The 26,423-nt window shown below is 57.5% G+C and overlaps 1 protein-coding gene across 1 annotated transcript; it reads right to left on the bottom strand.

Moving 5' to 3' along the window:
* Positions 1 to 678: 678 nt before the first annotated feature.
* Positions 679 to 25,652, bottom strand: SDC1 (syndecan 1). Its single transcript, XM_030921511.1, has 6 exons — positions 25,364 to 25,652; positions 24,851 to 25,135; positions 5,552 to 5,633; positions 3,752 to 4,230; positions 3,023 to 3,158; positions 679 to 2,871 (listed from the first exon to the last, which is right to left on the bottom strand). The coding sequence occupies exons 2-6, from the start codon at positions 24,914 to 24,916 to the stop codon at positions 2,702 to 2,704; spliced, it is 933 nt and encodes a 310-aa protein (XP_030777371.1). The 5' UTR covers positions 24,917 to 25,135; positions 25,364 to 25,652; the 3' UTR covers positions 679 to 2,701.
* Between the last annotated feature and the right edge of the window lie 771 nt (positions 25,653 to 26,423).

The raw sequence follows: 26,423 nt of genomic DNA on the forward strand, positions 1-26,423 counted from the left end.
ATTCTCCATCCTGCAAAGCCACCTGGTGCTGGCAGTCTCTGCTCCATCAGCAGGTGCAGGGGCGGGGAAGAAATGGTCCCTCCTGCTCTGCACAGCCCAGGCCCTGCCTGGAGTCTAGGGTCAGGGGTTGACCTGCACCAGGGACAGAGTGGACCAGCAGCCTGGACAAGACTGGGAAGCCAGCTATAATAGATGCTCTAGGACACTGAGGACCCCTGCAGTACAGTGTGCTGCCTCAACCTCCAGGTTTTTCACTGTCATTTTTCCCTACTCTGCACATGATTTGTTTAGACCTCTGGCACTTAAGACTGTTGCTAGTAAGTGTACAGAAATCACAGTGAGCAAACGATAAATAGCAAGCTTTGAGACTCAGTAGGGAGCCCATCATGTCCTTGAGGAAGGAAATGATCCAGTTGGAGCCTTAAGGAACAAGGAGTGCTGGGCAGGAGGAGGACCGAGAGCCCCAGGAGAAGGAAGGCGAGATACTGAATGCCTGCACAGGGGTGTGGGGAAGGAGGGCAGAGATGGACTCTGTGTTCCGCAACAAGAGGGACCAGCATCAATTCTGCTGTTCTGTACCAAGCCAGAGCATTGCCCAGAACCAGGCTCCCACCCCTAGTAGGTGACACGGCAGGATATCGCCAGGCCAAGAAGAGACTCAACCACCACCACAGCAGCTGTTGCCCGAAATGAGAAGTACCGTTTATTGCTGTTACACAAATGGACCCAGCCTCTGGCTTGGGCACTGTCCCACGGACCAGCAGACAAACATGATCAGCTGGCCCCTTTCCCCACCCCCGAGTCATGTGCAGTCATACACTCCAGGCAGAAAGTCAGTATCGAATACCGGGCACAGGTTCCCTTGGCTTGGCGGTGCGTCTCTGATCCACAGACTGGCCCACCTTTCAGAGTGGCCAACAGAGCCACTGAAACGTTGTCAAATAAGCAAGTGCAGGACCCCCGGGCTGGGGGCCTCTGGCCTCTGCAACCAGGTGGGAGGAGGATGTCCTAGGTGTCTGTGGGGCAGGCCTCGGCTCCACACGTCCGCCGGGCCAACAGCCTCAAGTCAAGCTGTGCTGGGGCCATCCACCTTCCTTTGCCATTTAGAAGATGGGGCTTGGAACTTGGCAACACAGAAATTGACATCAGCCTTATAAAACCTTGGCTGAACCTGTCGACCTCCAGAAGAATTTCAGCCAAAACAAAAAAGCAAACACACAGAGGGACCCTGGAACCAGAATCCCTCCCCATGGGAAAGACAAAGGCACAGAGATTTGAGCCAAATTTCCCAACATGTTGGTATTTGCAGAAAAGTCTGGTCACGTCACACACAGCACAGAGGCAAAAAGCGAAGGCAGTGGCATTCACAGGACTACTTTATATTAAAGTTTATTACATTTGGAAAATCTACTGTACAGGGAAAAACCCATTGGATTAAGTACAGTTTTGCCAAAAGCAAAAGACTATCACTCTTTGGAAAATATTCCTGATTCCAGCCCAGGGCCCAGGGCGGGGCCGCAGGAGCTAACGGAGAACCTGGCCTTGGATGGAGGCGCTCAGAGCCAGCTCTGCCCAAAACGCCCCTTGTCAATTTCCAGGAGGAAGACGTCCCCTTGTCAATTTCCAGGAGGAAGACGCCCCTTGTCAATTTCCAGGAGGAAGCAGCCCCCGCCCCCCAGAGGGCCCCACAGGCAGGACAGGCCTGGTCTGCAGGAGGATCTCCAGGCCCCTGCCGCCCTCCCTACAGTCCTCTCTCAGTCTGAAGGCTGAGCCGCCAGCATTCACTTCTCACATGGGCTTCTCCAATGTGGCAGTGGCCCAGGCCTCAGCAAAGCCCTGAGCTCATGGACACAGGCACAACTGCTTGAAAGAGACGGTGGCCCCACGGCAGCCTGGACTGGCCAGCCCGCCAACAGACCACCAGAAACGGGGCCACCAGATAGTCCATACCCTGTTGCACACATGAGCGACAAACTCAGAGACAACACACAAACTCAGCCTACATTTTGGCTTCCAGATTTGGTTCTCCTAGTTTAAAAAAAAAAAAAAAAAAGTCTTAACCCTGATGCTGTCTCCTGACCATAGATGAGGGAAGCAGGATGGGGAATACCGAATCAGCTTACTTAACTTACCTCAGAAGTAGCAAGGTCTACTGGGCTATGAACAAAGAACTAGAGGAAACATGTGCAAAAACAAGTCGATATCTAGATCAGACCTCCCCACGAAACAAAGTGGACCCCTGTCCCCTGCCACGCAGCGGCCACGCCCCCAAGATGCTTGGTCCTACCAGTAAGTGCTATAGATGTGTGAGCCCCAAGCCCCACCCGCAGAATCTTCCAGCCACATGAGGCCACTTAGGTCCAAAGCAGTCAGATCCCCCCTCCCCTCCAGAGCTGGGCCTGGGGAGAGGCTGCTTCAATTTGGAGAAACTGAGTCAGAATGGTGCGACGCCAGGTGCTGGCTGTGGTGGAAAGGTCCTATGCGAGAAAACCCTGGTGCCCCAAGTCTCCAGGAAGAAGTCAGAGAAGCCGAGTGGAGCTCCCAGCACGCCCCAGGACTCCGTGGGCAGGAGTGGCCAGAGGGGCTGGAGTGCTGGGGAGGTGGCCTGGTGGCAGGGGAGGCCAGGGCCTGCAGTTCTTCAAGGAAGAGGCAAGTGGGGGCCTAGTGAGTGGCAGGGTGGAGGGGGCGCATGGCTCCCGCATCAGGCGTAGAATTCCTCCTGTTTGGTGGGCTTCTGGTAGGCCCCCCCATTGGCTTGTTTCGGTTCCTCCAAGGAGTAGCTGCCTTCGTCCTTCTTCTTCATGCGGTACAGCATGAAACCCACCAGGCACACAGCAAAGATGAGCCCCACGAGGCCTCCAGCAATGATCCCTAGGGCAGGTAGACAGGGCCAGCTCAGTTCAGCGGCCCCCTGGGCTCCACTGCAGACCCTCCCCAAAGTGGTGGCCTTGGCTGTGGCCAGCCCCACCCCGACCCCACAGCAGCAATTCACCCCGAACTACCCCCCTGAGAGAAAACTCACCTCCCAGCACCTCCTTCCTGTCCAGGAGACCCTGCGAGGCCCCCGTGGCCCCCGGATCCACTGGGGACTGGTTCCGGTGGTCAGGCTCCACAGCCACTATAGCTGTGTTCTCCCCAGAGGTTTCAAAGGTGAAGTCCTATGGGAGGGCAGGGGCAGATTGGGTTGGCTAGGTCACTGCCAGCAGCAGCAGCAGCCAGCTCCAGAAGCAGCTCCTGCCTCCCTGATCTTTGCCACCACCCACTCAGATGCACCCAAACCAGGATCGCATGGGGCCCGAAAGCCAGGCCTTCTTGCCACATCAACTCTGGACCATGGCATGGACCAATGGCTGGACCATGGCATGGATATCACAAAAAGTGATACAAAGCATACATTTCTGTATGGAAATAAGCAGGCTTATTTTAGTGTAAAGCGTAAAATTCCCACGAAGCTGCAAGATAAAAAATAGGACTTGGTATAATGTTCACTCTTGCAGCAGGGGCTGCAAGTTTGGACTGTAAGTTTGGGGAGCCCTCTCTTGGGTGATCTTTAAGGGCGCTTTTGCTCTGATCTCATAATTAGTCGGTCCTGCTCTGGGCGAGGCCCTGGGGGTAGGGGAAGGTGGGCCCCTGGCCCTGTCTTCCTGGTGAGGAATACGAGACACCCGCAGGGCACAGGCATAGGGCGTGCCGGGTGCCAGGCATTAGGGCTAACCCACCCAATGTCCCAAGGAATGCAGAGGCCACTCACCTGCTCCCCAGAGCCCTCTGCTGCTGGGAGCTGACTGGAGGCTCCATCCTCAGCAGCCCTCTCAGTGGCAGAAGGACCTCCATCCCCTGTGCGGGGAGTGTGAAGGTCAGCTTGGCCGGGTCCTGCAGGGGCTGAGGTCTCATGGTGGCCAGGCTGCATGTCCCTGTGGGGGTGGGACGTGGCGGGCTCCTGGGCCGTGGTGGCTCTGGCGGTTGGGGCCTGATGAGTGGTTGGGAGCTGTGTGGTCTCCGTGGGTTGGGGGGTGGCCTCCTGCTCCCGGGCGGTGAGGCCAGGCTCCACTTCTAACAGGACTACAGCCTCTCCCTCCTTGGGCCCCTCTCCAGCCGGCAGGGTGGAGGTAGAGGCAGCTGTAGCCTCCAGGCCAGTGGGTTCCGGAGACGTGGGAGTAGCCGTCAGGAGCCACGTGTCCTTCCAAGTGGAGGGGGTCTGCTGTGACAAGGTGATATCTTGCAAAGCACCTGCAGGACCAGAAGCAGATGTGTTGTGGGGGGTGGGGGGAGGACCAGAAGCAGAGTGTGCTGGGTGGGTGGGGGCAGGACCAGAAGCAGAGTGTGTTGGGTGGGTGAGGGAGAGCCAGAAGCAGAGTGTGTTGGGGGGGCGGGGGAAGGACCAGAAGCAGTGTGTTGGGGGAGCGGGGGGGACGACCAGAAGCAGAGTGTGTTGCGGGGGGCGGTGGGGGAGAGGACCAGAAAGCAGAGTGTGTTGTGGGGGCTGGGGGAGGAGAACCAGAGGCAGAGTGTGTTGGGGAGGGTGGGGAGGGAGGATCAGAAGCAGAGTGTGCTGGGTTGAGGGGCGAGGACCTGAAGCAGTGTGCTGGGTGGGTCGGGGGAGGCCCCAGAGCACCTGGGCCGGCCAAGCTCAGGCTGTGAGGGAGGCTAGTGCCTGGGCAAGGCAGCTGAGGCTAAGCTCCTTGGAAAATGGACAAGGAGAGCTGTCCCTTCTCATTGTGTGTGTCCAGGGGCAGCCTGGTCTCTGGAGCCATGAGACAGGTGCCTAGGCCACCTGGGAAAGCTTTCCTGTGACCACAGGGGTGGGGTGCGTATCCCTTAGGGCCATAACTCCTTCAGTTATCCTACCTATCCCAGGGCACACACCTCTCTGGCCCCACCCTCCCTGAAGGCCCCCGCTTCCAACAACCGGTACTTCCAACTACAGATATCCCACCTTGCAGCTCTCAGGCCCCTGCTAGGTCACTTCCTCAGGGATGACCTCAGCCTCCTTCCTTAGCTCTCACCCCTCTTCTGAGGTCCACTCAAGAGCCACCTCCTCTGAGAAGCCTCCCTGACCACCTCCAGCTCAGGGACTTCTCTCCCCCAGGGAAAGGCGAAGTAGGGAAGGGAGCTTGGATGGAAGAGCTACACCCCAGCAGGCTCTGTGTGTGCTGCCTTACAGCTCCACAAGCTTATCAGGTCAAGGTATTATTCCCATTTTACAGATGAGAAAATAGAGGCTCAGGGGTCAAATAACCTTCTGAAGGGGGTTCCAGAGGTTTCCTAGTGAGTAAAGGTATTCCTAGTGAATATGAGCCTATGTGCAGCAGGCAGCCCAGTTTCTGGAGCTCACAGCCTTCACCTCACCTCCGAGCATGAGCTCTCCTTAACCAGGCAGCTCACGGACCCCATTCCTCTGCTCAGCATTGCCCTTTGGAGCCAGCTGGGTGGAGATGGGGCGGGCAGGGTGCACTCAGTACATGCTCAATCAACACAGGAGACTGTCTGACCACTGCCCCCACACATGACCTGTTGCCGTCTTGGGTGGGGGCCCCCATGACCACCTCACCTGCACCTGAGCCGGAGAAGTTGTCAGAGTCATCCCCAGAGCCATCTTGATCTTCCGGGGGCACATTAGTGGCCACAATTTGCTGGAAAAGGATCAGAATATGGTATGAGTAGAGGCTTGGCTGGGGCTCTGCTGCTCCTGGTCCTCTCCTAGACAGCTGAGTGGACTTGCCCTACCCTGTGCTGCACAGGTACACAGGGAGACGCCTCTCGTGTGGCTCCAGGCCCCTCAGCTCTGGGCAGCACTTTGGTTCCCATGCCCCAACCCCTGATGCTACAACACAGCCTGGTGCGGGGCACAGGGCACAGGGGCACAAGAGAGTGGGCAGGGCCCTCACCCTGAGAAGCTCAGTCTGGTGAGGGAGCTCCAGACCTCTCAGAAGGGCAGACAGGGAGTTGCTATTGGGAACATAGGCTGTGGCCCCCATGGGACCCCATCAGCCCACCCTACCCTACTCTTGGGGGCCATCAGCCAGGGAGCTTTGGGGCCGAAGACTGATGACCCAGCCCCACTGAGGGGCTTTCGAAAACCCCCAAGAACAATCTCAGGACAACCGGGATGCAGAGGCAGCCTCCAGGCACGCTGGCCCCCAGGTGTGGACACCGAGGGTGGCACAAGGGGCAGGGGCAGCGCTGGGCACAGGGAACTGTCTGTTCTGAGGCAGGTCTGCCCACGCAGGGCAACCCCAGGCCTCGCCCCAACACACCTTCCCACACTCGGCCCAGTTCCCATCTACAGTCAAGACTGGGTTCAGGCCCTCTGGTCAGAGTATCGTCCTCCTTGGGGAAGGAAGGACAGGGTGCCCATCGGGCTGGGGACATATAAGGCTAATCTGGAAGGGGCCCTGCACTGAGAAGGCTCCAGGAAGTGGGCTGTGGACCTGGGAGGGGCCCTGCTGGCAAACAGCAGCCCCAGGAATGCTGCCCGCCTGCCCAGCTCCAAAAGGCAAAGGGGCCAGAGGGCAAACATATACACATCTCTCCAGTTCTTGAGGCCGGGGCTGACCAGCAGGACCGGGGGCGGGGGCGGGGAGGCAGGATCACACCACACATAGTGAGCAGGCCTGTGCAGAACACTGGTCGGCAGGGAGGTCAGCAAGTCAGGACTGCCACTGCCCTTCACACTGGCCCCAGGACCTCAGGTAAAGAAGGGAGAACCCAGCAGCCAGGTGGCAAGAAGTGTGGCTTTGAGAGCCCTATTCAGCTTCGAGGCTTAGACCCAAGGACCCCACTCATTACACAGTGTATCTTGAGAGGGCCCCAATGTCTGGGACCAGAACAAAGAATGAAAAAGTATGCAGAACAGCACAGTCCAGTGCACTAGCTTTAGGAACTCCAGACCCTGCCACTCACTAGATGTGCGGTCCTGGGATATCATTAAACCGCTTATGGCTTCAGTCTCTCCATCTGTAAAATGGGGAAATCATAACATCTACATTTCAGGACTGCTGCCAAAATTCAATGAAGCTATGCCTAACACAGCCTGGCACGCAGTGGGCACCCACAAACAGTGGCCATTGTCTAACTAGCGGAGCCTCAAATGCCAGCAGGCCTGTCTAGAAAGAGGGTAAAAGGGAGGCAGACAAAGTTTCATGAGAAGAGGGGGACAGGAAGAAGTCAGTTCACCAGAAGCCTCTGCACTGACTTGTCACCCACCTGAGGCTGGGCTCCAAAGGGAAAGGGCCTCCTCAGCCCAAGAGGCCTTGTCAGGCCCTGGCTATAGGCCCATGGGTCTCGCGCCTGGGTAGTGCAAAGCAGAGAGGGACAGACAACACCTCCCGCCTCCTGAGGCAGCCCTGGGGCAGAGCCGGACCAGGTGGAGGCTCTACATCCAGGGGCCTGGGTCAGAGGAAAGCATCAGACACGTGTAGAAACCACAAGGTCAGAAATAACACTGAACTTCCTTTGAAAGGACAAAAGCAGAACCATACCTTCCTTCCCCCAAGAGAAAGGTTTTGACCCTATAAGGGCCATTCACAGCCCATCTACAGTAAACAGTCACATTCCACCAAGGCTCACCTACAGTGAACAGTCACTGTCCACCATGGCCCATCTACAATCCACAGCCATTGGCTGGCGCAGTGGCTCACGCCTGTAATCCCAACACTGTGGGAGGATCACTTGAGCTCAGGAGTTCGAGACCAGCCTGGCCAACATGGTGAAACCCCCATCTCTACTAAAAACACACAAATTAGCCAGGCATGGCTGCGCACGCCTATAGTCCCAGCTACTTGGGAAGCTGAGGCAGGAGAATCCCTGGAATCCAGAAGGCAGAGGTTGCAGTGAGCCGAGATTGCAGCACTGCACTCCAGCCTGGGTGACACAGCGAGACTCTGTCTCAAGCAATCAATCAATAAAAACCAACAGTCACAGTTCACGCTCCCCCTGCCTCCACACAAGGCCACATCTGATCTACACCATCTCTATGTGCTGCTTCAAACACCTGTGCTGCCTCCACAGAGCTCTGAAGCTGCCCTGGCCTCCCTCAAGCCTGTCCCCTTCACCAACAAAGAATACTGCCCACCAGGGGGGGCACAGAGTAGGCACCCCCACCCATACTCACTGAAATCATGGCTTCACTCTCACCCAAGGACTCTGCCCTGCCCTCTCCTGCTGCACTGCCTCCCTCAAGAAAAAGCTCGAGATGGGGCAAGGACAGAGCAAGGCATTGACACTTCGACCCCACAAGCCTCCACTGCATTGTAAAGTACCGAATCTTTCAGCAGAAGCCAGAGCCATTAGATCCATGCTCCACTCCACAGATGAGGCAACCAAAGCCCACAGGGAAGACACACACACTGGGGCCCATGTACAGCCTGGGAGGCACCGCCCAGTGAGACCCAGGAATGCCAGGGAGGCCCCAGCAGGTTAGTAGTTTCCCAAGAGCAGGGCTTTCCTCCTAACTAGATAGGCATTTCAGTCTGCCCGGTCCCTAAAACAATTTGTTCCCTCAGCTCTGCTGGCTTATCCCTCTGCAATCTTGTTTACACAACAAGCTCTTAAGCAAATGTTTTCTCCACTGAAACCAGCTCCCTGCCCTCCGGGGGCCTCTCCCCTCCCTGGGCCTAAGGGGGTGGGCTAGAGAGACCTCCCAAATCTCCTCCAGCTTGAACCTTCTGTGACAGCCCCTCAAATGAGGAGGTGGTGAGATTTCAGCCCTCTGGGGAGGAAATTAGCAGAAACTGCTGAGTTTGAACTTGGATTACCAAGGTGCCAGCCGACTCCCAGAAAGGAGTTTCCGGTGAGACTTCCGATTTCCTTTAGCAGGCCTGCTGTGCTGATGGCCTGCAGCAAACTGCCTCTAGGCCTCTGGGCAGCTCTCCTCAGCATCATCTCCAACCTGGGTGCTTCCGAGGCTGCCTGGCCACTGTTCAAGGCTGCTCAGGAACAGGTCGCCTCAGCTTGGAGCCCACCTCATGCTCTGCCCAGGAAGGCAACAGGCCAACCAGGCTTTAACCTCTGTAAGTCCCAGGAAAACCAACTGTTCATAGAACGAATCAACAACTTTGTGCTAGGTAAGATCTAGGCTTCCACTCACTCTGTTTGTTCAAAGCAAGGGATGCCTTGCCCCTTCCCCACCCACAGTGCAGACCCTAGAAGCTCACTGAATAGAAAGCCCAAGGTTTGGCTCGCCTGGGGGCTGGGGGATCAAGAGGCAGCTGCTAGGAGTCTGGGGACAGGGAGTTAGGGAGTAATGGTCATTCAGCCCATCTCCGTCTCAGCCATGCTGGTCTCCTGGCCATACCCTGGGGACCCTGGAGAGAATCCTGGGGTCAGGGCTCTGACCCAGCAAGAAAGAGGGTGTGAAGGAGTGTGGCCTTCTCTAAGGCTGGAAACACTTTCCACCCATTCCTCTTTCACCCCTACAACTCCCCTGCAGATGAGGCAGCAGGACTGAGAAGGATCTCTCTCTAGCAGATAAGGACTAGAGCCTCTAAAAGGCAAGGGACTTGCCCAAGGCCGCCCAGACACTACGACTTCCTGTGCAGCAGCACTGCTCTCCTCACCTGCCATCCCCTTCTCTCTCCCCAGCCCCACCAGCTGAGCCCATCAGTTTTAAGGAAAACCTGTCTACAGCTCCTCAATGGGACAGAGTTTCACTGAGTTGGAATTGCTGAGCCTGCCCCAGCAGTGAAGCTACCCAGGGACCAGCCCACATTTGAGAGGTGGAGAGGAAATGGCGTGGACCGGAAGGGGACCTGTGCCCTGAGGGATGGGGAGTCATCATCACCCACTGCCAGCCACTACAGAGCACATCTTATGTCTGTGGGCAGAGAGCTGGCAGAGAAGCTTCCAGAAGGCAGCCTCAAGCCAACTGCCAGCTTTCGCTCCCATACTAGAGGTAAAGAGGGCCACTCTCCTTGGCAACCTCTGTCTCAGCAGAGCCCCTTGCTAAGGGGCAGCTGTGCTGCAGCTCCTCTACAAGACAGCTCAAAAGTGCCTTGGCTGCTTCAGAAGCCAGGATGTCCAGTGGGCATCTCAGACAGGTTTGAGGGAGGGCGGCGGGCCCAGTCGCTAACCTGAGAGGTTGCCCATCTAACCCTACCCCATCAGCCTGAGGCCATCAGGTCAGAAGGCCTTTGGTTTCCAGCCTGCACCCTGAATCACTGACGTTGGTCACCTGCTGCTTGAAGTGAGTGATGGGTAAAACACAAACCCCTTAAAAATCATCACTGACAGCCAGGCGCAGTGGCTCACGCCTGCAATCCCAGCACTTTGGGAGGCCGAGGTAGGCGGATCACCTGAGGTCAGGAATTCAAAACCAGCCTGACCAACATGGTGAAACCCTGTCTCTACTAAAAATATAAAATTAGCTGGGCATGGTGGTGTGCGCCTATACTCCCAGCTACTTGGGAGGCTGAGGCAGGAGAATCACTTGAACCCAGGAGGTGGAGGTTGCAGTGAGCCAAGATCATGCCAGGAGCTTTGGAAGAAAAGAGGGAAGAAATAGTCTGGTCCTGGCCCGGCAGAGCTCCCAGCCCCCAAGAACGTATGGCCAGGTGTCCGGCTCCAGGGGGACTTAAAAAGGGGGAGCTTCAGAGGCTGGAGTACAGAGGGCTGCCCTGAGGGGACTACTAGGGCCAGGCCTTGAAGCTCCCAACCCAACCCAGGAGAGGATAAGACAATGCTCACCCCAGGCACTAACTTGGGCAGCGCAGGGGGCCTCTGATTCGCAGTTATCCGTGGTGGAGCAGGACAGGGAAGCTGATCTGTCAGCTGTACCTGCCCTGTGTGGCCACAAAATCCCCGGCTTCTGTGGGAGCTGAGTCACTGAATCAACAAGCCCCAACAAACCAGGGATAAAGAGCTGCCCCTTATCAAAGGAGCTAGGTCATTGCCTTTCTCAAGCAGCCTGGACCAGGGGCCATGGTGCTGGTTCTGGGGCCAGTGGACAGAAGAGACCCAGACCTGTTCTAGGAGCCCAGGTTGCAAGGTCAAGAGGCAGGAGGGTCCATGGTCATGGCAGGCTGGACACCCACCCTCCCCATCCTGAGATTCCACACAACGGCAAATGTCCTCGGGAGGCTTGAAATACGGTCATAGTTGTCTTGGAAATCTTTTTTACCCCCTCGGTTTCTCAGTCAGATCTACAAATATAAGGAAAACAGGCTGACCCTCGCCTTCCCTAGACTTCAGGACTCTCGGGGGCTGAGGTCTCTGAGCTGCAGAGCCCCAGCCTTTACCCCCACCTCTGCATCAAGACACCATACTGACTGAGAGTGATATCCAGACCATCACCTGCATCCAGACTGGGGACTCTCAGCTTCAGGGTCCCCAAGAATCACCAGGAGACCACTACAAATGAAGTCTTCTGAGCTCCCCATCCAGAGGCTGACTCTGTCACTCACAAGCCCCAGGTCCTGTAGAGGGTCTTCAGACTGCACTTTGAAAACAATGAGGAGAGGAAAAGGCATCCCCCAGAGTGGCCCAGCCTGGAGGAGGCAAGAGCTCGCTTCACTTGAGTCCGGTGTTCAAAGTCAAGGCACTGAGTAGCAACAGAGCCCTGTGAACAAGTTCTAGTGGCAAAGGGAACAGGGAAAGCTCAGCAATGTCCTATACCTTTCAGATACGTCCACTTGCACAGATAGCACACCATGGTGGCGGCCCAGCCTCCCTCCCCCAGGGGCTGAAGACCCACTGAACATCCAGAAGCACCTACATGACTGGGAAAGTGTCTACTTGAAGCTGGGCTGAGGCTCCTTCGTGCCTGGGCCTGAGCCCACTGGCTTCCTACCAGCCAGCTTGGCTGGACCCAGCAGGGATGAGCAGAAGACAGCTGCTGGAGCTGAGAGGCAGGTGGGCTGCCCAGGGACGAAGGCTGGGCATGGAGGGCAGCACAGGCTGCAGGGCCTGGTCCTGCTCTTCCAGGAGTACCAGTGGGGAGGGCGGGGGAGAAAAAGCTGCAACACTCTCTCCCAGTCCCACCGCCTTCCGAATGCCTCAGTGCCCTGCAGAGTGGATGTGCAGCTGCCTTCCCTCTGTGGGGAGCCCTGTGACCCTCTCCTTCAGCCTGGACTGAAATGGCCTAAGCACTGAGCAGGCAGGTCAGACCCGAGCACCCAGGAGCAAGGGTCTCTGGGAAAGGGTTGGAATCCACCACGCGGCTCCCATGCTGGGGACCTAGGCAGCTTTCAGCCTCTCCCTAGACCTGTTCCCCACCTAGACGCCAGAAGGGGCTTGGTGGATAATGCTAAAGTGCCTTACGGCTGACAGGCTGGCCCCGCCGGCCTCAGCGCCTGGTGCTGCTCTGGGAACGAGACAGGGGTTCTGTCCCCTAAGACTCTCCAAATGCCCCCTCCTCAGGAACCCACAGCACTGACCACCAGAGGGTGGCCCAGGGAAAATGACCAGGTCCAACATGGGGACAGTCTGGTGATAGTCTGGCCTCTGTCCCTAAATTACTGGGTGGTGCTAGAAATATCTTGCCTCAGGTTGCCCGTCTGTACAATGGGGGTTTGGCCAAAATGGTGGGACTCGTGGGAGTAGGCAGCAGGGCAGGGCCACAGGCCAGGAGACACTGGGCTCCCCCAGCCTCAGGGTTGTGGAGGAGGTGCTAGACACATCACTCCTCTCCTAAGGCTGGTTTCCAAACTCAGGAGCCGGGAAAACACAGCCCACCCGGGAGGCAGGCTGAGGCCGCAGATGGGGTCTGGGCCTCCAGACCCGAAATGTCCCCTACTGAAGCCATTCCCAGGAGGAGGGGCCTCACTGGGGCCTCAAGGCAGCATGAGCATTTCCGGTGACAGGCACAGCAATGTATCAGCTCACTGGCTCTCTACTGAGAACAAGGCAAGCTGGGGCCTGCTGAGGGTATGACAGGCAGGGAGTGATGGGCCCCGTCCAGGGCAGGAGGGAGACAGAAATGGGCAGGAAGAGGAGGCTGTCCCCAGCAGCACTTCCGAGGGGAGGGGCGCATTTCGGGGACACTCTGGACGGCACCCCCCCCCCCACAGCCCCACCCTGCCACTCGAGACGGACCCCTCATTGTCCTGGGGGCTTCAGGGCAGGGCCAGGGCGGAGGGACGGCATTCACACTTGGCCTTCAAGACCACTTTCGGGTAATATTTTCCATTTAGTGTGAGGTCAGGGCTTTACAGATGGGAAGCCTGAGGTCAAGGTCACAGAGCCGAGCCTCCCAGCCCTGGGCCCTTTGCCCTGCACCGCATTGCCTGCTCACAGTACACAGGGGGCGTTTATTGAAAGAGGAGGGATCTTGGCAACCTCATACCAGCTCCGATGCCCAAGCCAAGCCAGTGCTGCCCCCAGCACCCCCATACCTACCCTTTCACAGAGCTGGCGCCTGCCTCGGCAGCTCACATGCCAGGACTGGTCTCAGAACAGGCTCAGCTGAGGGCTGGGTGTGGAGCCTCGGAGCTGGAAGACCAGTTCCTCTGCTTTTCCCCACCTGGCAAAACCCAGGCCAGGCCAGGCAGGGCAAGGTTTCACCCAGGCAGGTGTTGAGCAAAGCAGCCCAGCCTAGGCCCTGCAGCCTCAGTGCCTGGTACTGCTCCGGGAGCCAGACAAGGGATGTCTCCCAAGACTCGCCAAACACCCCCCACTTAGGGACCCACAAGGACACTTGATCACACTGACTTGATATCATCACCCTCAGCTTCCTAAGGGGAGTCATGGCTTAGGTAGGATGCCAGAGATACCCTAAATCAAGGTGACTATGGGGCAACTGCCATCCTATGGGGACAGAGGGGGCAGTCAAGCCTCCAAAGCGCTGTCCCCCTCCCCCAGCCCTGGCTGCCCTAAAGAGCCCACTAAGGCCAGAATCTCAGCCAAGATTTCCCCAGTCGGCCCCTACTGAGAAGCCCAGCCCTGTCAGTCCCGAAGGGGTCCCCTGGAACGGGCGTCCACCAGACCTGGGGATCAGGGCACCGCTGCCATATGGACTTCTAGGAACATCCTCCCCTTGTACTTGCTAAATAAAGTATCCTCAAGTTTCACAGAGGCAGAAACTGTGCTTTTGACACAGCTGCAGCCAGCCAGGGCTCCAGCTGTGTGTGAAGGTGGGGGAGGGGAACAAGCTCCAAGGTATTACCAAAATCTCTATCAGTGTCCCTGTCATTGCACAATATCCCCTTGAAAACAAGTCCTCTGGGAGGGCTAAAGGGTGCCAGCACTTACACTACAGCATAAATCACTTCCAGGTAGGGGGGGCTAACTCCAGAACTAGGGCACTGAGGGTAGATTGGAGCTCTGGGAGACGGAACAGGATTACAAAAGAGCGGCTGGAAGATGTCAAGGGCAAATTTTTTAACCTTTGTCAAAATGTGCATGCCAGCAACGCCATACCCAGGAAAGGAGGAAGAAATTCTCTTTGCTCTTCCAGGAGTCACAGATGTACACGGTTTCTCCTCCCGTATACGGAACAATGGGCTAGCCTGGGAACCTGCCTCTCAGATAAAGAACAATTCAGACTGAGTAGGCACTGAGGCTGCTGGGAAGCCCAGAGACACGGGAAGGCAGAGTGTCCTTGAAGGAGTCCCAGGAGAGGGTGGGGCTGGTACCTTCTGGTTTGGGTGATGAAGACAGAATTTTCTGTGAAGGCTCTCTCTGAAGAGGCTAGGTAGATCCTCCAGATTACTGGTGAGTCCCCAGGTCAAGTGGCTTGCCCTCCCTCTGATGGGCTGGCAGATTTGCAAAGCCTTGAACCCCCAGCACAGAGCTCCTAGCCCTCGTAGCTTCTGCATACGGTTAGTGCTTAGATGGCTGAAAGGGAGGCTGTGAATACAGCTCCAGTCTGAAAAGCTCAGCATGACCCTGGGAAAGGGAAGTAGCCATATGCCTTGCCCAGAGCTCAGGGACCACCAGGGGGGTCGGGGGGCAGGGCGTGTGGTAGAAAAAGAGGCTAAGCCTGTGACCTGGGCTGGAGATTACTTGAAGAATAGAAACAACTGAATTAGGCTCTGGGGGGAAAAAGTGATCACAGCTGATGTTTATTGAGTCCCCTGAGCCAGAGGAGCTGGCAATCAGTTTTTTTAACCTGAATTAATTAATTTGATCTTCACAGTCACCTTAGGTTCTAGTACCATGCACATTTTACAGATGAGAAAATTGAGGCAAAGGAGCTATGTCATCTGTCCCAAGGCACACAGCCACTGAAGCCAGCAGTCTTGCTCTGGTAGGCATGTCATGAAGCACCCATCACAGTGAAGCCCACTCTCTCTCTCACTCTCAGGAAGACAACAGCCATCGTCTCCACTGGCGGCATCCTGCAATCTGGCCCAGCATTGTCGGCCTCCATAGAGAACCCAGCTCCCTCTCCAGGACAGCCATCAGTCTGAAGTTCTGGGGACAGGCCACTGTGCCCCACTGCTGGGGGCCCTGCCCAGCAGGCCTGAGCCCCTACGAGGGTGCCCCAATGTCTGGCTTTGCCTGGCCTCCTCTCCCACCTGCCAGCCCAGCCCGTACCTTCTCAGGTCAGGAGGCAGCCCCTGGCAGAGGTTCGGGTGGAAGAGAGCAAAGTCTGGCCTGCTAGTGAAGGCTCATGTTTCTGAGAAGGGCAAAAGCCGTGTTTGCAGGCCCTGTTAACGTCAGCAGCACTGGGGTCAGACCAGCAGGCCATTCACACAGAGTGACTCCAGGCTTAGGCTGGGTCAGACTGCACCCCTTCCCACAGGTCAGCCTCAGTGCTCCCCTAGACTTGCTTCTCTGTGCTCCAGGCAAGGAAGGGGCCCCAATCATATCACATATGGTATTTCATGGAATCTCTGCAAAAGCCCTCTGGGGCAGGATATGAGAAACTCCATTTTACAGATGGGGAAACTGAGGTGGGGGTAGGTGAAGAATCGACGACACAGGGAGGAAGCGATGAAGTCCGGATGTGATCCAGGTGGGCTAGACTTGTGTCCTGTGCTCCTCCTGGCCTCCACAACACCTCTCTGCTCCAGCCCGAGCCGGGACTAACCAAGCCAGCTAGTTCTCGGTCCCACCTCACCTGTCAAGCCCCAAGGTCTCAGGACTCAATATTGGGCCCCCCAAAGGTAGGAAGGCCCAGGCCTTCAGGCTCAGGTGACTGCCTTACACAGGGAAGACAGGCAGGCCAGAGTGCCCACTGCACGCCCCGCCTCCACAAGGTCTGTAAGAATGAACCTCATTCACCGGGGGTGAGGAGGAAGGCAGGGGCTCTATGTCCTTCCTACCATTCCCTGAGCCCAAGACAACCAGTCACTGCTGCAGATTCACCCAAGGAGACTCAGGGGTGAGCTTCCTGGACTTTCCAGGCCTGACCCCAGGGAAACTCCTGCTGTGCTCTTTCCCCAGGCCCCAGGTCCCTTTCAGGGAGGGAGGTGGGGGGCAGGGCCTGAAGATCTCATGCAGCCCAAGCGGGGCACATGCTTCTAGCCTGGCCCTCAGCCCCGCAGGCCCTGCCCAGCCTTGAGGTCTTGCTGCCCAGACCCTCCCCCACACCCCATCCTGGAAGAGATATGAGCACCACCACAGCAGCACTGCACCCTGTGGTTTTCTCTGGGAGAAGCTAGAGTGACGTCAGCCTCTAGGAAGGTCTCAGAGGCTCCTGAAACGTCCCACAGCCTTGGGCCCTGCAAGCCCAAACCTGACCACCATATTCGTCTGGAACACTCCAGAAAGATGGGCCCTCCAAGGCCTCGGACAGTTTCCTGGGCAGCAGGGATGACAGGAAGCTACTGGAGGCAGAGTCAATGCCACTCTGACACAATCAAGTCCTCAGCCAGGTAAGGCCCCTGGAGCATCAGTGGCCACCACTGGTATTGGTAACATGGGAACAGCAGGGTCAGGGCCCAAGTCCTAAAGGGCTTTCTGGGCCCCAGCTTGTGACAAATGCCATAGGTGGCCATGAGCTCCTCGGCCCTCCAGAAGTTCCTCTAACTTCCCCACATCCCACCCTGGCAGACATGCAATCCTCACCATACGCATCCCAGGCCAGGAGCCAGAGTTCTGTCTCCCAGCCTGCTGAGTAGCACAGAAGATCCAGAGAGAGAGCCAGGCAGCCCCATGTGGAAATGACTATGAACTCAAGTTCACGCCACTGTGGGGAAGTTCCCTGAATACCTTTGGAGATCCATGGTGCACACGAGTGGTCCTGGAGCAGGACTGACAGCCTCTGCAGCTCCCTCAGGGAGACCCCCTGCCCTGACACTTCCCATGGCCAGAAGGCAGCCCCGCAGGTTTGGAGCTCCATAAAATATCCTGCCTTACCGCCCAGACTCCTAGTTCGATACTGCTGTATCATGGGACTCTGGGACAAAACCCTTCCTGTGGGGAGACGTGACAGGTGCTGAATTGCGAACCCCGTTCATTGTCACTGCAGAGACCACCTCTCTCATCTGGTTCCAGTAGCAGCCACCCTGTCTTACAGGAATCCCCTGGACCAGATATGGAACTCTCACCACTGCACCGGACTACGCACACAGCAGGTGCCCAGACTCTGGGCTTTAGATCTGGTCAAGCCAGATAGGGCTCATGAAGCCCTCAGAACTTGAGGCAGCAGAGCACAGGCAGGCCCCCAGATACCCACCAATCACACGACACAGTCACAAGAGGCCACGCACACCCAAAAGCATTGCCTCACCTCTGCTTCTCAGCCCCTTCCCCCCATGTCACAGATGGGTTCACTGAGGCCAAGAGAGGCCTCTGGACACAGCCACTCGAGAGTAAGGAGGCAGGGCCAGGACAGAAAGCCAGGCCCCTGAGCTCCAGCCTGTGTCTTGCTGTACTCCCCGCCTCGTCCCGGCCCCCAGAGGGCTTGCAGTGGATCAAGGTTGGTTGGGTGAGTCTCAGGGGAGGACCCGTGGGCCTGGCACCATGACTCAGCTGATGAGTGGACTGATCAACATGCCCGCCTTCCCCACTGCCCCAACCTGCCCGCCATGGCTTTCATTCCTGCTGCTGAGCGGACCTCGGGCAAGTGCCAGGACTCTTGGGTGTGTGTGCAGAGAACATCATGCAGCCCCAGCCCTGGCCCAAGCTCACCCAGGCGCCTCTGTCCACTCCAGCTCCCACAAGGAGCTCGAATCCACCCCTCAAGCAGCCTGCCCTGCCCTGCCCTCCACTGGCCCAGCCCATCCCACCATTGAACCCTTGGGCAACCAACTCTCCTTCGAGTCCCCAGAAGGAATACTGGCAGAGGAAGGTGAGCCCCCAACAAGTCCTTCAGTGTCACCTCCGCCCTTCCCAGGATAAGGTGTCTCTGTAACCATGTGGCTCTCAGAACTGAGGACGAGAAAAAGGACCCTTTGGCAGAGGAGGAAACTGAGGCCCAGAGGGGCAATGGCCTGCCACAGCCACACAGTCGGGGCTCAGCTGAACCAGGAAGGCCAGGTGACCTGACTGCCTGCCTCTGCAGGAATAACTTCCACAGACTTCCAAGGCCAAGGCCGTGATGAATGTCAGAGCCACAGTGAAAAAGAGGAAAGGCCACCAGCAGAGGTGGGAGGCAGAAAGGAAGCTGGTGTCTGAAAAGGAAGCTGCAGCCAGGTAGTGACAGGGCCCCCAAAACTGAGATTGCAGCCTGACAGGGAAGGCAAGTGAAGAGTGCCCAGGCAAGGCCCAAATGCAGTGTGGCAAGCTGTGCAGTAGGTAACCCCCCCACAGACACACGGACACACACACACAAACACACACATACAGACACACATATACCCGGACACAGACACACACAGAGACACCCATACACACAGACACACACACGGACAGACACAAACACACAACGCACACACACACAGAGACACACAAAGACAAACACACAGAGGGACATACGCAGACACATGGACGTGGACAGAGACACACACACACAGACACATGGACACACACATGTACACGTGGAGACACGCAGACACACATACACACATGGCATCTCACGGGGCTGCAACCCTCAGTTGAATCACTAGGCAGAGAGTTTTTCCCAGGGCTGATGGCCAGAGGAGGCACATCCTCTACATAGAATTAGGCAACCACGAAGCTATAAAAGCCAGGAGGTCAGAGACCCTTGAGGGGCTCCCAGTGGGGAGCGGAACCGGTGGCAGCCTCGGGAAGCTCAAGCGCAGCAGGAGAGGTCGCTGGGCAAGTCCAGCCAACCGCCTGTTCTGCTCTCCTGACTCAATGGCCCCAAGACCCAAGATTTCCCATGGCACGCCCCCCTTGCCCCATAAGCTCGCCCCCACTCTTACAGGCCCTGCCAAAAAGCAGGACACTTTCCAGGGGAGGCTCAGACCACCCCTCCCAGAGATCCCCACAGTTCTGACCACAGGCAAGCTGACCCAGTGCACCCGTCTCAGGAATGCCACGGACCTTCTCATACTGTCTTTCCACCCAAATGAAAGCTTCCTGAGGGCGGGCAGAAGCAGTAACACCAACCTGCAGCTGGACACCACAGTTGCTGAAGTCGCCCCAAACCCAGGGTCTCGCCTCTGCGGTCTCACCTCTACAACCTGCACCCCAAACATACCTCTTTGTGGTGAGGGGCATACACCTATCAGCCCTCCCGTGGAGCCTGTCAGGGTACTCATGTCCCACTCGGTGGAAGGTTCCAGAATGCATGCTCCCATCCAAAACCCAACCTCTGCTGGAACAGCTGAGAGAGAAGTGACAGGGTACAGGATCCCGGCACCAAAAGCCCTCTTTCCACAAACTCCCTGAATCCCATTCTTCTCTAGACACACTTAGGCAGGGCCGCAGGCCCCCTTTCAACCCAAGACTCCAAAACTGGTTGGTGAAAAGAAGGCAATCGGGCAAGAGTCGAAGCATAGCAATCACTTAATGACCATTTCCTCACCGGCTGTCCCTACCCCCAGCGGGACCTGCTGCTGAAGGGGACCAGGAGGTGACTGACTGTGGCACCAAAGCTACGAGTCCTGGGTTCTGGCCACCACCTGCGTCATGCTGCCCACCTCCCAGGCTTACAAAAGAATCTGCTAATTCCACGAATGTTTCCCCAGAGCCCAAGGTAAAAAGATGGTGCAAGCTGGGCATCACCTGGGGTCCGGCCTGAGGGCATCATCCAAACAGGCCCCTCCACACCCAGTCCACACGGTTCCCACCCTGCTCTCTCAGGTCCCTGTTTACTCCCTGTGAGGAGCTCTCGCCTGTCCCTGAGCGGCTATCAGTTGAACCCAACACAACTCCTGGATGTTACCCGGTGCTCAGTTTGCCTGATGGCACTGTTCAGGCCAGCTCAGCCCGGCCTGGGCCCCTCCACCCAAAATGCTCACACCCATGATTCTTCAGGATGGACCAGCAAATGCCCAGCAGAGCCTTGCAGGCTTCAGCCAGCCCCCAAATGCCAGGCTTCTCAGGAGAGACTTGACAGCCTTGCGATGTATTCACACCATATCCATACACATACGCGCACACACACACTGCACACACACACACACAAATCCTGGCTCAGCCATTGGAGAGGCCCGCCACCCTAGGCCTCAGCTTCCTCATCCACAAAATGGGGCAATGATATATATTGTAAAGGTTTGGGGTAAAGTTCAAATAAGAATGAAGGAAAAGTACTGAGCACTGAACAGCAGGTGCTCAAAAAAAAGGTAACCTTAATTGTATCGACAGCTTACTTTCTTCAGGCAGTTTCATCACAGAGTACTTTCACATATCCATTATGAAATGAATACACAAATGACAGAATGAGGACAGGGAGAACAGGTATCGTGATATCCGCTTTACAGATGAGGACAACAAGACTTGGAAGGAAAGTGACTCACCCCAGATTACGGAGTAAATTAGTGGCAGAGCTGAGACTCAGTCCTGGGGCTCTACTTAATCCAAAGCCACTTCTGGCCTGTCACACAGTATGGATGCATATTATCTAGAAACAGGAACTAAAATCCAAATCAAATGTGGTAAAGAGATGGGGGCATGACCAAGGCTGAGAGTAGCAGTCAAGGCTGAAGAATAATGGCCCTCAGCTGGTCAGTCCAGCTACCTGTGACCAGCAAGTCACTTACATGTAAAACCAGGTCGAGGAACTTGAAACATGGGGGTCAGCAAGCACTTCCCCCCAAGAGATGACTCATTTTTCTCCACTGAGAGAAGCCGCTAAAGGCCTCACCTGGGCAGCACCTCTTTGTTACTCTAGGTGGGGTGCAGGGAGGTAGAAGGGAGACTGCAACAGGTCCCAGTTGAAGTTCATAAATGGCACAAAATCCACGTATCACAGATCATCAGTCTCACTCACAGGCAAGGCCCTTACCCAGAGCCTGAAACTCTCAGCTTGGAAATAAGCCTAACCCATCTGATTAGTTTCTTAGTGCCACTGGAGAAAAGTAACAAATTAGAACCGATCAGAAAGGCTGCTGGCAACACTCAGGCACATAAATGTCACTGCTGGCTGTTCTCTGGAAAAAGAAGAAAGACCAGAATTCAAAACAGAGCAACCTGGGGCACCAGGCAGAGGGGCAAAGTGCTCTTCAGAGCACAGTAAATCCAGGAGACAATGTCCTAACCCAGCACAATGATGAGGACGACGACCCTGGCATGCAGAGATTAAATCATGCCTAGCATTTTTTGGTTGATAAAGGAAGGGAAATAAGTATTTCAGAGAGTCCTGCCCAGAGTAAGAATACTTGAGGGTAACAGGGATTCTTAGCTTGATGAAAAAACACAAATACACAGGACACCTCATTCCCAAGGGATTTCAGGAATCCAAAATTTTGCTGCAACAGAAAAGATTCCTCTAAAAAACTGTAGAAGTCAAGCTTTTCATTAATTCTTTCCAGGCTCTCTCCTTTCTTACTGTCTCCCTACCAATGTGTGTTAATGAGGTTTTACTGGAACCCATCAGGAGCCACAGGTAGAGACTTAAACAGGCTCCACCCTCCCTGTGGAGCTGAAGCCAGGGGTGACATCACTTCTAGAAGGCTCTGAGCCTGAGCGGAGGCAGCTAGTGTCCCCCCCTTACCCTCTCTGCCAGGCTACGGGAAAATGTCTCTGCCAGTCCCCGTAATTAGGGCAAAAGGAATTTTATGCCTTTCAAGAAAGAGAAGACAGAAAGAAAAACAGCAAATAACTATTCCAGAACAAGCCACTTTCTTACACGGCAGAAACAAAAGACCACAGGAAACACACACACACACAGAGGCACAGAGAGAGAGAGAGACAGAGATAGAGGGCGCGAGGAAGAGAGAGAGAGAAACCTTTTTAGACAAACCTGTTTTAGTCTCTTGGGAGTGGTTTTGAGCAACCTCCTCTCCTAGCAGCCTCCCCTCACCCATTCAGTCACTCCCTGCCTTCCTGGTCCCCAGGGGGTTTCTGACCTGCTTCCCACTGGGGCCACAGTTAACTTTCAGAGAGGGTCAGATCTCTGCCACTTGCGGATATCTTCTCCCATCTTAAGCAAATCCCAGCTGCCTGATTTATTTTAGCAAAGGGGTATCAGAGCTCTGGGAAGGCACTGCATGTCCCCACCTTTTAATCTAACATGGACACTCACTGTAAGAGGGAGAAGGCAGAACTGGGAAAGAGAAAACAAACTAAACTTTGTAAGATCAGAAAAAGCAAAAAGAATACCTAAGCTTCAAGCCAGAGTCTGACCCCAAAGCTTGGGTGGGGCTTTCAGGCTCAGCCGGAGCACCTCCTCCAGGAAGCCCTCCTTCCCTGTAGCTCCAGGGAGTCTCCCTCCTTTCCCCTTTTGAGGCTCTCCTGCCTACTAGGCCCGATGTCCAAGTTTCTGGGCAAGAAATAATGCCTCACACTGCAGCATCTGCCCCAGTCCACAGAAAACTCCAGGAAAGGTAGTCCACAGGGAATCCCAAACTCCACCTGCCTCCCCAGCGTTAAAGGGTGCGGTGGGATCCCAGGGTTCTGGAATGTCTGCTTTACCCCAGGCAGGCAAGGGAACCAGCAGCCCTCCTAAATCCAGCCGGAAATAGGTGGAGGACCCAACTTCAGCCGCCCCTGCTGAGGCCCCATCATGTGCGAGAATGGGGCAGTGAGGTGACGCCCGGCGGTCCAGGGAGGTAAGCTACGCAGCTCCATTCTCTTCTCCAAAGTCGGAGCGAAGACTCCAAGCACAGTCTCAGTTCCACAGAAACCACTACCCTAGAGAGCAGCTTCTTGGACCTGAAAGCCAGGAGTGCATGAGACCCAGCTCGGAAATCACGGCTCTCCTCGTGCTCCCAAATACCCCTTACAGTCCAGCCCATTCACAGCTCAATAGGCACAGGGACCGCTCCTGGACCAGAAAATGTTTGGAAACACGAGTCACCTGGGAAGCAGGGAGGGCGCTTTACACATCAGCCTCAAAAACGACTGTTCCTACCTCATCTCCCATGAGACAGACTCTTAAAAAAAAAAAAAAAACCAAAGCGCTCAATAACTGGCAGCTATTACAAGAGGAAACGCTTACAGAGGGTCAGCGCTGCTGAGACTTATCCAGATGTCACATTAGCAGTGAAGGACCCGAGTGCCCACCCCGCCCCCGCCCCTTGCCTGCCCACGTGCCTCCCTTTGCCAGAGCTGGGGAAGTCGAGCTGTCCAGATGTGGTGGACCGCCACTTCCGGAAGGGGAAGTGCCCCTGGCTCCGCACCTCCCCTCTGCATCCCGGGGGATGGCCGAGCCGACCCGCAGGAAGGACCCCGGGACGCCAGCACCGGGCGCGGGGACTGGGGAGGCGGACTTGGGTGGCGGACTCGGGCACCGGGCGGCCCGCGCTGACACCTGGCTGCAGCCCAGGTCCCAGCCCCCGTCAAGGCCGGCGTTACGGGGCGGTTCCCAGGAAAGGGTTACAGGGGCCGAGAACAAAGCGACCCCATTGGGGAAGGCGGGCTAGCGGCCGGCGGCCAGGACGGGAGAGCCACTTTCTGGGGACCCTCAGGCTGCTCTTTGTCGGTCACGTCCCTCTTTGGTGGAGCCTCAGCCCCGCTGAAGGTGGATGCTGCATCCCACCCAAAGGCCTCTTCCAGCCTCGAGCTCCACATCTGCCCCTCTTTTCCCCCAGCTGCACTGGGCGGGCCAAGGGACCCGCCTTCCCTCTGCGCGGCTTCAGCACAAAGCCGAGCCGGGAAGCGGGAGGCCATTCCCGGGTCCCCTCGCGTGGAAGGCGCCCGCGCCTCGGCCGTGCCCGGCACGGGAACGCGCCCTCCGGGGCCAGCTCAACTTCAGCAGCCCAGAAGTTGGGCTCCTCCAGGTCTCCAGCGTTCCGAGGCCAACTTCCCGGAACCTCCCGCTGCCGGGCCGGCTCGACTCACCTCGAGCCGCCCACGACAAGCCCGAGGGCCCTGCAGACGCTCGCCCGCGCCCCCCACGCAGCCCTGGCCCGGCTCCCCGGGTCAACGCGGCCGCCCGCCCGCCCGCCCGCTCCTGCGCCGGCTGCGCTGCGCCCAAACTTGCCCCGGCGCAAGGGGCCGGGCGCCCGGGCCCGGCGGTGCTGGGGCGCAAGCCCGCGGGTCTGGCTTGAATTAGGGCCTGCGGGAGGGGCGTTGTGGCCGCGGTCACTGCATCTCCCCAGGCCACCTACGGGGACCCACCCGCCGCGGTGGCCGGGGTGAGGGGGCTGGGAGCGGGCGACGCCGGGCGCCGCTGTGGGCTGGCGGGCTCCGACGCATGTGGAGACGTTTTACAAAATTGAGCGCGGGGCCCCGGCCCCCCACCCTCCCCAGCGCGGGACCGGTGAGGCGCCCACCGACAGCGGAGGAAATTAGGGCTGGAGCCCTCGTCTCGGGGCTCACAGTCCCGGGACCCGCTGGGCTAGCGCGGGAAGAAGGGAAGTCCCCGCTCCCCCTCCCCTCCACGTGCACCCGCCGGCATCAGCGGGTGACCAGTCCCGGCTTCCCGCCGCCTCCCCGCCTGGCCGCCGGCCGCACTCACCGGCATGGCCGGCTGCAGGCTCAGCGCCAGCGCAAACAGCCAGAGCCAGAGCGCCGCGCGCCTCATGCTGCCCGGACCGGCGGCGAGAGCGCGGCAGGCTGCGCGGGTCGCGGCTACGGGCCGGCTTCGCGGGTTGCGCTGCTCGATGCTCTCTTGGGCGCCTGCCCAGCGCGCCACTGTCCCAGGCGAGGGCTGCAGGGTCCGCCGGCTGGAGTCCGCTCCCTACTGCCGGATTCCTCTCTGCTCGGCTTGGATTCGGCCCGCACCTCTCCCGCCGAGCTCCGCCTTATAATAAACCCACAAGGCCCTTCCTTAGCCGTTGCAAAAACTAGCCCCCCACCCCCAGCTCCGCCAGGTCTCCTGGCCAGCCCCAGTCCACACCCCCCAGGACCCCGCCCCCTGAGCCACCCCTCTCGGCCCCTTCGGAACCACCCACCCCCGGCCCTAGCCCCGCCCCCGGCCCGCCCACTAGGGTCCTTGCCCGCCCGGCTCCTGCTCCTCCGGTGGCCAAACCTCGCCTTCGGGAGCTGTGGGTCCCGCAAGCCGTGGTTCCCAGCCTTTCAGCTCGGCTGATCCCTGGGTGGTGGGGCCGTGGCGCACCCCCTTCTGCCCGGGCCCTGGGTGCGGAGGCGCTGCCCGGGAGAGGGACTGAAGGGGCGGCAGTCAGTCCTCGAGCGCGAGTTTGCAGCGCCCTCTGGGCGTGGACGCGGAGCGCGCTCCAGGTGCGCAGGACTCCCAGCTCTCTTGGGGAACGCTTTCTGGGGCAGGGCGGCGGCCCGGGGGCGATGGGGCCTTCAACCGACGGGCAAACACACACAGACACACCCCGGGTCTCCTCCAGTTGCGACGGGGCTCGCTGCGCCCCCTCAGCCCAGATTGTCCCGTACGCTCACGTTCTTCCAGCACTCCACAAAGTGCTGGAGACCTGGGGCCTTAAACAGCTGCACCCGCACGGAAGGGCTGTAAGAAAACGGGGGACGGGGGCGGAGTTCGCAGCGTCTTTCTGTGAAAGACAACGCCCTCTCTCTTCAGCTGAGCTAAAAGGAAAAACAAGTAACTTCTTTGTTCCCCGGTGACCTCGGGCATGCGGATCTGAAGACACCGTGCAGTTTCTGCTCCTTCGTAATTCCCTGCGAGGCCCTGGGCCTCAATCCAAAAAGCTATGGAAGGCCTGCGGGTGGAGGGGAAAAGGCCGAGAGAGCAAAGGGGAAGAACCGGAAGGCCCCTGCCCACATCTGGCAGGCAGGAGAGACGGTGCCAAACGACCTTCGCACCTGGGCCCGGAGACCAAAGATGGCGTCCTCCTCACCTGTCTTCCCGAGGCAGAAGGCAAGAACTTGGGTCGGCCTGAGCTGGGGACCAAGAAAATATCGGGAAGTGTCCAGTGTTTTTCTTTAAAAGAATTAAACCTTCCTGGGCCATGCAGGGACTGACCATGGGACCCTGGACTCTCCTCCACCTTCCACCATGGAGCAGGCTCTGGAGCCGGGCAGCCTCCTGCGTCCCCATCTCATCCCCCGACTCCACCTCACAGCACCAAAAGATGATGGCCTGCTTGTGTCCCTGCTCCCGA

The sequence above is a fragment of the Rhinopithecus roxellana genome, chromosome 17 (assembly GCF_007565055.1).
Source record: "Rhinopithecus roxellana isolate Shanxi Qingling chromosome 17, ASM756505v1, whole genome shotgun sequence".
NCBI classification, from domain to species: Eukaryota; Metazoa; Chordata; class Mammalia; order Primates; family Cercopithecidae; genus Rhinopithecus; species Rhinopithecus roxellana.